Consider the following 13942-nt stretch of genomic DNA (forward strand, 5'->3'; position numbering starts at 1 on the left):
TATGGCATTTCATGTATTGCTAAATGACAGGGTATGGAAACATAACTCATCGAAAAAGACCACTAAGACTCGATGTTTATGTTCTTTTGCTACGTCCTAGACCACATTCAAGAGCGACTTCCAACACTCCTGTTTAAGACTCAGCTTTAGTTTAGCGGTACTGCCCCTTTCCTTCCATGAATTTCATCATCCATTGTGTTCACAGGGAATTGTACATTTGATTGCTGCTCCGTTCCATGATATGGTGCGGTGGCCAACAGGTACTATATTGAGATGACCTACATATTTCAATAAACACTTTGCAGCTAAGGTTAACAATAATACAATGACAAATAATATAGGTTGTAATACGTGTGACCTTGGAGAAAAGCTCTCGAGTACTATTTTCCATTTTTATCAATCAAGCAGCTCAAGTGGAGCTAAAATTCTTAAAAGCTATTGAACTGCCACAGGAATTAAATTAATTTTTCCAGGAAGACTTAAAAATGATTTATTTTATTTATAATTTTTTAAAAAATCATATTTTGGAATAACTTGTATCATTCGGTAAAAATAGCATTTGGATTGCCAAAATATTTTTTTTAAAAGTAGGTAATTTTTTAAACATCGAATGTGAGTAAATATATAAACCATTACACAACTGTATTTTTTTTCTTTATGATACATTAAAATGTTAGGTGCAATTCAAATGTTTTTTAAATTAACTCCTAATCCATTTTCCTTGGTTTCATTGGTTATTTCCTCAATTCAATTATTAAAATCACTTTCAGACAAAACACGCCTGGGACATCACTTAGCTATTATTAAAAAAAAAAAAATCTCTTCAAAGAGGAATAAAAGCAAGATAATACAGCTATCTGAAATTTTGGTTTCTAACTCAAATAATGATACAAAAATACACAAAGTGAAAATAACACTGTGATTTGTTCTTTGTATCTTGGCCCATTCATGCTAAGTCTACAATACCTTCGGAGACATAAGTACTCTGGAAGTAGTTTACATGAAGCCTTAGAAGGAAATTTGAACTACAATTTCATTTAAGCATTATAGATTAAATGTGAAATATCAAGTATCTATTATGCTGCTTGTATACCATTGATTACAAACTGAGCAATATGTGAATACTGGATGGTTTAAGGGATTGCCAGAATTAGGACTGAAATGGTGCAAGGATAGAGAGAAACCGCTCAACTTCCAAGAAATGGAGCAGCAGGGTATATATCATAAACATAGGCACTGTCACTTTTATTTTTACAATAACATTATATTGAAACACATTTCTAAGGTGTGGGCACATTCAAAAATCTTGTGCGTACAATAAATAAAAACTTTAAGATCTTACTGTCATTTCTGAGGGCATTGTTCAACAGCTGGAAAAGTGGGAAGCTGTCCCAGGAGTCCTGCGGCTGTGCCTCGAGTGCTGAATCCATATCAACAGAATACAGAGACAAAAACTTCTCTGCATGCTCAGCCAGTAATTCTGGCCACCAAGCGAACGCCTGCAAACATGACAAAACAGAATTACGAGACACGAATCAGAAAGCACAGAGGTGTGTTGTATCTATGGCAAAATAAATTTGGGTATGTCACTTCATGTCCTATCTCGTTTGGGGAGGATGAACAGGCCAAGTGAAAAATATGCAAATATTTTATAACACCTTGCATCAAAAATGTAAGAGATCAAATAGATTAAGGTAAGATGGGTAAGATGATATAATCAGAACAAAAATGTAACACAAAAAAATTCAAAAAAGGATTGTAAAACCCCACAACTCTTTTCTGCCACAGAGCAAAGAAAAGATGAAGGCCTCATCTTTGAAAAATTACTGTATATGATTCTTGTGCTTTCATTCCATTCTAAGGCTGTAACTAATCAGATTAATTTATTTTTCAAATAAATTCTCGTGAATACATTTTGCACTCATTTGTTAATCAAAAAGGGTGGTTTTAGTGTGAAATTTTATTTCTTGAAGTCTAAGGGGTTTTTTAATAGATACAAAGCACTTTTTAATTCCTATTTTTGCCTTAAAGATCCTAGCTGCTTTGGAGGAAGGCATCCAGCCTTTCTTCCACAAGTGCTATAAATACCTCTTTAGAAATTCACTAGTGTCTATATTAATTTTCAGTAACTTAAAATCATGTTGGAATGCAGTTTTCTTTGGTAAAAACTGAGATTCTTAGCTAATTCTAGCTTAAAAGAAGTGGAGAAATCTGCAAAACAGAGAGTAAAGCCAGCTCCACATTAAAGACTGCTTCACATATATATAACCCGTGTACCTTTCCACTGCCAGTTTAACCGAGGCTCTGGAAGGTCAGTATTGAAGCTGAGTATTGGATCAGAGGGTGCTGAATGATCCTGCAGTTACAGATGAAGTCAGCTTATGACTTTGTTCAGACTTCCCAAAACTATCTGACAGTGCGAAATACCTACACAGACTGGATAAAAAAATGTCTTTGCTTTCAAACTTAGGATGTTCCTCATTTTGAATATGTTTGAGCTATCAGCATGAGACATACACTGCTTGATCTATACAAGTGATGAGTTCCCACAACTTCAAAAAAAGTCACAGAAATCCTCAACTGCATTACTGAAACACAGGTTCTAGGTAATGCAGAACGCAGGCCTGAAAGACATCAAATAAGAGACAGCTTCTGAAAAGTGGTCTTCAAATACGTTTTTTGTGTCCTGGGCTTTCAGATGACTGTCTGTAATTCTTCTTGAAAAAGAGGAATTTGCAAGAGGTTTTGAAGAAATGCTGAGCACCCTCTGCTATTAGTACTTTGGGTGTTGCAGTGTCAGGACTGAAGGATGCTGACTGGCACCATAGTGAAAAGGACGGATGAGGCTTCAAAAATTTTGGCAAGTGTTTGAAGTGGAGTTTTTTGCTCAGAATGGAAGAAGTTTCTCATTAGTAAATCCTATTTAAATGGGAGACCATTAAAGGAACAGAGCCTAGAAAGTAACTAAATGCAAAGAAATAAAGAAAGAAGAAATGTATACAAGCATTGGCAGGTGTCCCTTTTAGGCAAGCAAAACTCTTTTCAGAAAATATTGCCAAAAACTCAAAACAAAGCAAATGCAAAAGCAGAAAACACTTTGAACCGAGACAGAAATTCTTCTGACCCTCTCAAGAGCCACCCATCATTGCTTAGGCATCAAGGAAGAAGAACAGAAAAACAAACACTACAGCTAAGGCAGTTGTTCAGTCATTATGGATAATATGAACACAGGCTAAAGGCAATTAGCATCTGGTGAGACATGTTCTAAGAGAACAAAACCATTGATGGGATTAAAGGAAGGCTGAGTTCTTAGTTCTAGGAAGACACACATATGCGGCAATACAACACCAGAAATCAGAACAATTTACACGACACATTCAATACACGATTCCACGCTATAGATGGCGAAAAATAATATTTAGTTTATGAGGAATCACATACCTCTCTTCCCTTTGGGAATCCCAGAAATTTGGAAGTGTTATGAATTAAAAAAAAAAAATCTCGTATTAAAAATGTGATATATTATTTTAGAGATTACTGATCCTTTTCATCAACTGCACCATGAAACGCTGAACATTTACTTAACAGTATGATATGAAGACACCATACTTTGGTTTTGAGTAGGGAATGTATAATTTTGTGATCTTGTTTTCAGATATATTTTAATATTGAAATTCTGCATGCTCTATAAATTTCATTAAAATTGAACATTTATTACATGAATAAAGGAAGGAGAAAATAATCTTAAAACTACCTTTATTCTTTTCAAGCACTCTCAGATTAGATTGTAAACTTTTGCTGAACTTATTTTTCTGAAGGCACATGCAATATATTTACCATTCTGAAAAATACCACATCTCTGACTGAAAGTAAGCAGTAAGCAAAGTAATTTTTGAACAGCAATGTTTAATTATACATGTATCATTTGATCTGCTTCTTCTGTGTTCTTTTCCACAGAAGTCTAATATTCTTATAGTAATGCAGATCCTCAAAAGACAGAGACAACAATATATACATCTTATTAAGTAATAATTACAGAGTAACACAGTGGCAACAGTAGTGCAGAACGGGACCTCCAGGGAATTAATTTCAAATCATAGAAACAGCTGTTTCTTCAGTATAAGCTAAAACATCTATAACAAGTTCACACATGACAGATGTAAGCTAAAAACTAGATTCCATAGTGTGATATAAAACCAGATGTTTTGAATTATCTTATTTATAACTAAATATACTAAATCATGTTTATCCCTTTGCATATTGTCCCTCAAAATATTTATTGAGTTTTTTGAGAACATTTTAAAAACAATTTCCTGAACCTCAGAAAACTGTATTTATTAATTAAATGTGAATAATACATACAATTGTGTGTACCCGGTCAAGTTTATTTTTGTAATTCCTTAATATAAAAGGTGCTACAATTCTAAATATTCTAAATATTATGGTTTTTATATCATGAAGCAAAAGACTTGAGAGTAAGAAACATGAAATTTTTCTATTTTATTTCTTCTACCTTACAACGTTGTTTTAAAAGCACAAGTTTAAAAAGCAGTACTTTTCCAATCAACAGAAGAGCAATGTGAATGTGATCATTATACCCATCATTACTTTTATGTTAACACCAAGATCTATACAGCATGATGAAAACTAACATTCAGTTAAATTTTCTTTCTATTTTGAAGGAGAGGTGAAAAGTTGGAAGAAACGACTGTACAGGGCTATGAATGTTTTCCATACCATTTAACCACCTCCAGCACAAAGATGCTTTCTTTATTTTATGCTCTTTAATTTTCATTTCTAAACCTACAGTTCATTCAAGTGAATTCAAATAGTTTTATTTCACTTCACTTTTCATAAGCTTCAAGTCTCTCATTCCTCTGTAAATGTGAACTGCCTTAAACATATGTCAGAAAGTAAAGCAAAAATGTTTCTTGACAGAATTGCTTCACATCAGGGGATGAAAAATCTAGAAACAAACCATCCTCTACAGCAAATGCAGTTACGGCCTCACCTCTGAATGATGTTCTTCATTTTGCTGCAATACTTCGATACAGAGTTCTGCAAGGTGAAGAACCTCTTCCAGTTTTCTAGCAGGTGTTGCTTGGCTCATGGTCTCTATATGAATATAAAACGCAAACCAAAATAGCTTTAGTTACAAATAAGATTCAACAGTAAGAGAAAGGCAAGTCATAAAGGAACGGGAATGGTGCATAGTTACAATTTTCCCAAGTATCAGTAATTTTACGTGTTAAGGACAATCATTTAATACAAGTAAACACAGCTGAATGTCCAGAGCACTAGAAAGAGAAAATATTTCACTCACAAAAGATTCACTGATCATTATAAACATTATCTGATTTAATACATGAGAACTAACAGGTGCATCAATGTATTAGATGCTCAATTTCTGCAACAAGCAAGTTCTAATTCTCCTCAAGGACAAATATACAAAGACAGCAGACTGTAGAGACCTCTTTTGTTATTGTACCATCAGTACAATGCTATTCCCACTAGATGACTCATTACCGTAATCAGCAAACTCAAACCAGGACAGCAAGATTCACGCATTTTGCAGCAGTCAAAAAAAACCCAAATGTTTAAGCTAAATGACACTACAATTTAGGTGTATTTAAGAAAAGCACAGACCACAATAATTATTCAAATAACTGATTTCTAATAACTAATTATTGGAATAACAAATTTTCTACCTGCTGTTCAGCAATAAGAGTCAATTTGCATTCTTTTCAGTACCATAGTGAAAAGCAGCACTATAAAATAAAGATGTTATAACAGAATTCACACAAGCCTACTAAAAACTCCACATAAAAGAATACAAGGACAAATGGACAAGGTACAAATGACATTCATTCTACAAAACAGACTTAAAAAAGAAAGCAAACAACAAAGGTAAAACAAATGTAACTAAAATTCTTACAGGGAAATTAATTTTAGTTTTTAATTTAAAAGAGTTCATAGGATTAGATCCCAGGAAGAACCATGGGACATAGAGGAAGAGACCAGCTGACATTTTTTACAATCATAGTTTATCAGTGAAAGTAATTTGTCCAGCTGCATGATTTGTGTCATTAGGAATAACTTCAATATTAGGTATCTGAGCCCGTTTACTTAATGAATCTCCTGTACCTAAACATATACTGTGGGTTGGAAATGACTTTGTACAATATAATTATATATAAAGTATAGATAAAGTATGTATAAAGGTTTGCAGAGGATTGATGAAGCTGATAGCACAAGGCGAGTCAGGAATCTTCTTTTCTCATTTTCTGTGCATGTTCAGGGATCATGTGAATAGCACATCACATGAATACACACCTTCATAAACAGAAAATTCTGCTGACATTTCTTTCCCATTTTATGCATTCATCATGACATCGAACATTAGCAGATTACTTAAAAACGTACATAATCTCTTTAGTATCAGTAATCAGATCAAACCGCATGCACTCAATATTTTTAACATTTAACATTTCCGGCAAGTCAAAATATTTCAGACATCTTAAAGGCAAGTGACCTTTTTTAGTTCTTCAGCACTACCACAGTGATGCATAGTACCTTGCTCCAATACACAGCTTTTATGTAATTTTTGAAGAAACAGTGGATTATAACCTCCAGCAAACATCTACTTAAAGGTGACTACAAAACCATGTTGTTTTCATGCAAAAAAACAAAGCAGGCAAATTAGTTACTGAAGGAACTAAAAGAAATATTTCAAATCTTATTAAAATAGACACATAAGCAGACATGTTGAAATAATATGATTTCCAAACCCACTATCTAACTCAAGGAAAAGTTAATGTATGAACACGGACCAAGCACAGAACACATCAGGACACCAAACTACATTCACAATGTCAAGATCACTGTTATTAATAGTGTACTGAATTTGCAAATTTGATACTCTAGCACTATTATATGAACATAACCACAACTATGTAAATGTATGATGTCAAGTGAGATTACAAAGGTCCAGACTGCATTATTTAGGTTATAGTATAAAGGCTACTATTGGATTCAGACTTGAATAGTGGTTTCTATGCTTATCCTGGCCTGAAACTGCTGTTTCCTCTAGTGGTGTCCTCTCCTCCCTGAACACAGAGCAAATACTATTCATACAGCTGATGTATCACTATCAGTACCAATGGTGTTAATGAGTCTTAAGAAGAAAGCAGTGATATTAATATAAAGAATGACTGGCACATCTGATTTCAGCATAAACAACTCATTTTATTACAAATTCTGCCTGATCTTCATTAGACCTTACCACTAACCAAGTAAACAAAAGAATTGCATTCATAATTGCATTCCTTCCAATGAAACTAAGTAAGCTGTAAACTATTGAAAAGTTATATCCTAGAAGGGCTCCTCTAAATTAGTAAGAAAGTAATTCTAATAATTATATTGAATCTGATGTTGCATTTTTGCACTGGAGTAAGTTCAGTTATTCCACACCTGGAATAAGCTTAAGATAGCCTAAAAATGGCTATTGAACAGACATCATTATCAGTAGGAAGAGCAGGAGAAAGACCATAGGTTTAACAGGTAACTGTGAGATTATCCTGAACCACCATTGTGACAAGATCATGATGAAGAGAATCATGGTCTCAGGGAAGTATTAATTCCATTGAGCAAGGCACTGAGTTCTGCTCATCTGTTTTGAAGTGATGAATTTTGATCAGAAATGGCATTGAAAGGATAAGAATTCCAAATTTCAATCAGAAATGGGATTGAATGGACAGTCTAGGGTTTATTTGTGTGTTTGTTTGAAAGTGATGATAAGCCTAATAAAATGGAGTGTGAAGGAGGGGATCATAAGTGTTCCTACATGGACAATGTGGGAATATAGTGCTCCCACAGTAGGAACACTTGGGAAGGAGAAGACCTGCTTAAGATCAGGGATGATGCTGGCATAAAACCAAATCAGTTATGATAAATTATTTAAGCCAGAAATTGCAAGGATTTCAATCATTATGGGACTAATGCTCAGGAATAGGTTTTTCAATAGGATTAGTGTGTTCAGGAGGAAAGAGGATGAAAACCATGAATTTCCCTGTGAGGTGAGTATAGCAAGTCTCTGAATGATGTTTCATGGCAGGAATGACTAAAACTGAGGAACAGATTATGCTCAGTGAATTTCAGTTTCAAGTTAGTGTGAAATTCCCCATGCTATTTACTATTTACTGATTTTCTCTGAAATTATTTACTACTTGCTAGAACCATGCAAATTATGTTTTCGACAATACTTTAAAAATCAGTGCCATCAGTTTTCATTACATTCATGATGTCTTTCTCCCCACAATTACTAAGTGTTGTTAAAATGTGTTTATGCTGCTCAAACTAACAAGTTGCAGCAGGAGTCAAGACAGTAAATATGCTGCTTGACATCTTTTAGAAAACAAACAGAAAAAGCCATCAATCATCTGTTTTCAGCTTCACATTCTGTCAAAATGAAAAAAACAAGCCAGGCTTTGCAAATAAATGCTTTCTCAAGTACACACTATCGGTGAGTCTCAGAGGTACCGAGAAAATATTGTTAAATGAGCTAAGTTAACTGACTAAAACACTACTGAAATGAAAAGGTGACTGCTTCTTGGACTGATGGAGCCTAGGGCCACAAAGGACTGTCAGACCATCAAGTCTGGCCTCCTGTGTCACACAGGTCAGAGAACTTCTCCCTGTTCCTTCTTTCTTGAGCCCACCAGGATCTCTAAAACCTAACAACAGTATGTCTAAAACCTACCTTAAGCTGGCTTACCAGAAGAGAGTTTATCCTTAAAGATGAAAGTATTCACCTCTGTCTTTTTCTCCCCAGCATGTAAGCTGTTAAACATGTCTGTTGGATTTCTCATTGGCATTTGCTGGGCACAGGCATCTGACGATTAAAGAGGTGATTCTCCTTCTCAGGAATGAGAACAGTGCAGCTAGGAGGAACCTGTCTCTGGCCTGCCAGTGTCACCCCTATATACTGCATATATCCCTTACCGGTTTTCCCTGTCCAGTATTTCATCCTTCCCGCTTTTCTTCAAACAAACACTACCAGACCAAGACATTCAGCAGAGCCAAGCTGTCTCCAGGCCAGAGGGTCTCCCACAGACCAACGGCAGGGATGTTGGCAAAAAGGCAAGTATGCTGAGAGACCCTGAGTTCACAGCGGGCTTACAGGTACCTTCACATCCGGACAGTTAGATGGGGCTGGAGACTTTTGCTGCAGCTTAGGATTTGGTCCAGCTCAGTTTATGCCAAGCTGCAACAGAACATCCAGTGTGCATTTTGAACCTGCATGTAAGACAATTAGCATTTGTTTTCATTTTCCTTGGCGCTGTTGCTCTGGTTGCTGGCAGCACTCAGCTGTTGTGCTACTTAACATTAATGCTACCAGGATTAATGCCTGGAGAAAGTGCAAGGAGTTTGCTAATGGAGGTGTCTGACCACAAACTAATTCATTTTTATGCACGTACCAGAATTACACCCACAGGAGGGCACATAATAGGATGATTGTTGGCTGTCAAACTCCTTCCAGGATGTGCTGCACACACAGTAGTGCATGGCCTGAGCAAATCTCGGAGTTTCTGAAGAAATATTGCCTGTTTGGATAGACAGGCAAGTCTATCTAGAAGGAGTACATCTTCTGTACTCCTTTCAAAATCCAGTTGTAGTGCACGGAGCCCGAACGAGCTACGCTTTAGTCTGTATCAGCTCTCCTGCCACGGAATCTGACTGATTCACTCCAAATGGGAGCCCGAGAGTGAACTTGTATTGATGTGGAGGGGATGACGGGGAAGCCCTGCAGCAAAGCAGGCCGTAATATAACCTGGTAATACAGATACACCATAGATTGTATCAAAAGCAGTACAAACATCAATGAACTGGAGCTAATATATGTTACTAGACCTGAAATGATTCTCCAGAGTTAATCCACAACTGGGATAATCTATCCACAGATAATTTTGATTTGACTGTGGTGGATTTTCTTGCAAATTCTCACAGAATTAATTCTGCATGAAAAAGTAAGGGATGGACATCTGGGAAGGCATTCTATATCCTTCTGATTTCTTTTTTTTAAAAAATCCAGCCTTATATAAATAACGGAATTTAGCTTTAATTATGAACTTGAAACTAGTATTTTCATAGCTGCTTTCTAAGAATACAATAAGATTTAAAATTCTAGGGACAAAAAAAATTAATTACCACTATCACTTAAGTACAGAGAGGTTATGAAATTTGTAGGAAGTTAGAGTTCGTGTCTCCTAGTCTGTAACCTATTATTTTGACGAGTGGGTCACACTACAATATTTTCAGGGTTTTTTAAAATTTATCATAGTATTCAATGGAATTACCTTTGTGGGGCAATCATGGCTTGGTTTTGGGTTTTGTTGTCATCGTTTTCCCAATAAAGGGAATCTTGGCTCATGGGAAAAAAACAAATTTGAAACAACAAATCTGAAAAGGTAAAAGCAGAAGAAAAAGGGCTGATATGAAGCAAAATCTCAATTTTTTATTGCTGATCAAAGGCAATTTATGATTATTTGTATTGTGGTTTTGGCAATACAGATACAAGCAGTTGGTATTTTCTTCTTTTCCCTCACTTCTAATTTCTCTTCAAAATGGGAAAGAACTAATGTTCTCAGGACATTCTGTTCCTGTGCAATAAAACTCAGAGGTAACAAACATGGCAAACTGAAGGGCTCCATGAATGAAGAGACCTGAATAACTGACATACTAGTCTGAAAGAAAACTGGCACTTGAATGTGCAGACTTAGTAATAAGTGGTTTTAAAAAAACCTAATAATTTTAAAAGTCTAAATTTTAGAGAGGTACTGAAAGACAACAACAAATCTAATGCTGCAAGGTAAGGAGGAGGGAAAAGTAATGTTGACAATTATTAACTTTAAAACAAATTTTGAAGAAATGATCGAGGACATAAAATGATCAAAAACCAGAATAAAATGTAACAGATTTGCAAAGGTAGGTCGCACTAGGCTTTTCTTATAAAAGACATTCAGTAGATCTCATCTATTCTCACTTTAATAAGGCATTTGATACTGTGCCTCATGGGAAAACTACCAGTTAAGCTGAAGAAAATGAGGATTAAAAAAGAAACTATGTGTGGCATAAAGAAGCTGCCTCAAGAGGAAGGCAATAGGTAGCACTGAGAAAGAGCAAAGAAAGGTTTGTTGAGGAATTCTTTGAAGATCCACCTTAGGGCTGAGGTTCCTTAGTATTTTTACCAATGACTTAAAATAAATATTAGGAGCACAGTGATAACATGGTTGTAAACCCCTGGCAATAGACAGTAAAAGGAACTGAACAATTCCAAAGAATGGGAGAGAGAAACAAAATTCAATACTTTAAGAAGTCAATGTATTTTGTCATATGAACTGCAATAAATAAATAAAAAATTGCTATAAACTCAGAATTTGTCATCTGGAAATGATCAAAACCCTGAAGACTGGGTTGAATTAACTTTTCAAGAACGACTGTGTGCCACAAGCAAGATATAGACAAGTGGACCTTGAATATAATAGATTAAGTATTTCTGATATAATAGTACTACTAGTACTGTGCAAGGCATCTCATGGGGATGACTGTACAGTTCCTGTCACCAATGTTCAAGAGGGTGGAATTCAAACTTTAACAGAGAAAGGCTCCTAAGATGATAAAAATGAAGAACAGGAGGGTAAAACTCTGAGACAAGGTGATGAAAGCCCAGCCTGCATGAGTATAAAACAATTCTGTAAGACTCATCATAGTGCTAGGAGCAATTGAAGATGACGAAATGCTAATGAGGGTGGGAACTATCCCTCCTTCATTAGGGATATAGCACAAGGTTAGTGTGCTAAAACCCAGGAACTAGTTTAACTGTGATTTCTAGACCTGTAGAGCAAACACGACTTGAAAAGGTCTTCACATGGGTGAAGCAGAAGGTGGAAAATGGGAAGAGCAGTGACAAAGACTGATTCAACCCAGCTGTTAAGAGAGGATGTGGCTATGTTCACAAAGGAGTATCAGGATTTGGACTAACAGTTCAGGGCTTCTTTTCCAGACCTCTGCTCCAAAAATGAAATCAGGTGTATTTGTCCATGTCCTCTTCTTTCAGTTTAGTTGCACAACAAACAGAGACCAAGAAGGTGCTATGCTGCTGTACAACTCATTCGGTTTTTTTGTTCAGTGAAATGAACATGCATGGAGAGCTTTAATCAAGTCCTCTCCAGGTACGATGACTCTCTCCACTTGCCTTCTCAATTTCAATAATGTTTGTAGTGTTCTTCATTTTTAAGTCAGATAGATCCTTCTGAGCCTTGAGGGCATTTACATACTACCCTTCCCTTAGAAACTTGTATGTAATGAGTATGTTAACGACGGATGTCCTTTAAAAAACAGCAAACTATTGAGTTGCTCCTGACCTCCTATTGTATGGAGTTAACAGTTATTCAGTCTTTGTCAGTCTGTCTGATAGAAAGGAATATTGGGATGACAACTGTGATTTGTCTTTGAGCAATTGCACGCTACAGAGTAACTATTTGCTCTGATTTTAATGGAATTTATTCTCATTCTTTTTTTTTTTAAAACTGATTGGCAGAAGGATCCCAGTACGTTCAGACTTTTAAACATAATGACTTGAAAGACAATTATCTAATGATTCAGTTTTTTACAAACTGTCTATTACCTCAGAAATAAATATCTATGGACAATGACAGATACTGCCCTGTTCCCTTCACAGCCATTACCACTTTAATCCCTAGCCCAGTCCCTTTATTTCCCCACAGCAAGATAATGCCCTTGTGCTGAAAAATGTGTTTACATGTAAGTTTCTATCCCTTCTCTTAGGCAATGGCAGCAGCACTAGCAGAGTTCATTACTCCTCAGCCATTCAGATTTCAAATAAATTTAAATGGAGAAACCCATTCATTTCTGGGGAGAAATAAAGCATTTTATTACTTTCTCTGTGTGTTAATGGGTGTGCATAAAATATAGCTAAAAATATGAATTCTAAATAAGGAAGGAGGCCATCTTTCTTGAAGAAGAAAAAACAGGTGAGGGAAGCATGCAACTTTCTATAACCTTTTCATTGGAAGCTCTACAAAATGCATCTGAAGAATGCTGTTTGCTTCTGGCCTCAGCATCTAGCATGTCCAGTTATGTTCAACATTATCTATAAGAAGAGTTAACTCAAGTTAAATACTGAATAAGAGAGGAAAATAGGCCATACATAAAATGATCTAGAAAGTACGTTCAGGTAGCAAAGTCTCAAAGGCATGTGCTGAAATGAAAATGGTTTTCATAACGATGCTGTGATAATCTCCTTGACAAATTATAAACACTTGCTGCAAACTACAAGGGCATTATATGAGAGTTCTTAAGCATAGTTCAAAATTGTAAAAGTAGGTTTGCTGCTGTTCTCCTCATCATGGCATTTATACTGATAGAACAGATTAGCTCCTCCATGAGAATTTCAGCGGTACCTGTGGTAAGGAACGGCAGGCTGAATCCTGTGTAATTGTCATTGCAAATGTGATTTTTATTGAAAAAAGTTGTTCTATATTCATAATAGTACATCGACATGGGAGTGCTAAATAAAATGTCATCCTGACTGCAAACAAATCCTGTTGATGCAAGTGCTGCTTACACCACTGTGCCTGCCATTAAGAAAGTAACCAGTGTCTTCTGGGAAAGCATTCAGAACCATGTTCAATTGAGACTGTGAAAATGAGAGCACTTGGGGAACGGACCTGGGAACCTGGCAACCACACTGCTGAAAAAGGATTCTCACAACAAAAAGAATTTGCATGTTCACCTCCGTATTACCTAACAAGGACACTCCTGCAATTCAAGATTTTCTATACAGTATCTAGTGCACAATTCAAAGGGTAAATAATAGTTATCAACAAACAGTTTTTCATATTGTCCATGACAGCACAATGTA

At 35.8% G+C, this 13942-nt stretch overlaps 1 protein-coding gene across 1 annotated transcript in view; it reads right to left on the reverse strand.

The window, feature by feature from the left end:
• CADPS2 (Ca++-dependent secretion activator 2) overlaps positions 1-13942 on the reverse strand; it is a 120827-nt gene that overhangs the window by 62590 nt on the left and 44295 nt on the right. Inside the window, exons 11-13 of the mRNA XM_010140154.1 lie at positions 5012-5115; positions 3442-3450; positions 1343-1499 (exon numbers count right to left, since the gene is read on the reverse strand). Coding sequence (XP_010138456.1) covers positions 1343-1499; positions 3442-3450; positions 5012-5115 — 270 coding nt within the window. The remainder of the gene's footprint in view (positions 1-1342; positions 1500-3441; positions 3451-5011; positions 5116-13942) is intronic.

The sequence above is a fragment of the Buceros rhinoceros genome, unplaced genomic scaffold (genome assembly GCF_000710305.1).
Source record: "Buceros rhinoceros silvestris isolate BGI_N320 unplaced genomic scaffold, ASM71030v1 scaffold3057, whole genome shotgun sequence".
Lineage (NCBI taxonomy): Eukaryota > Metazoa > Chordata > Aves > Bucerotiformes > Bucerotidae > Buceros > Buceros rhinoceros.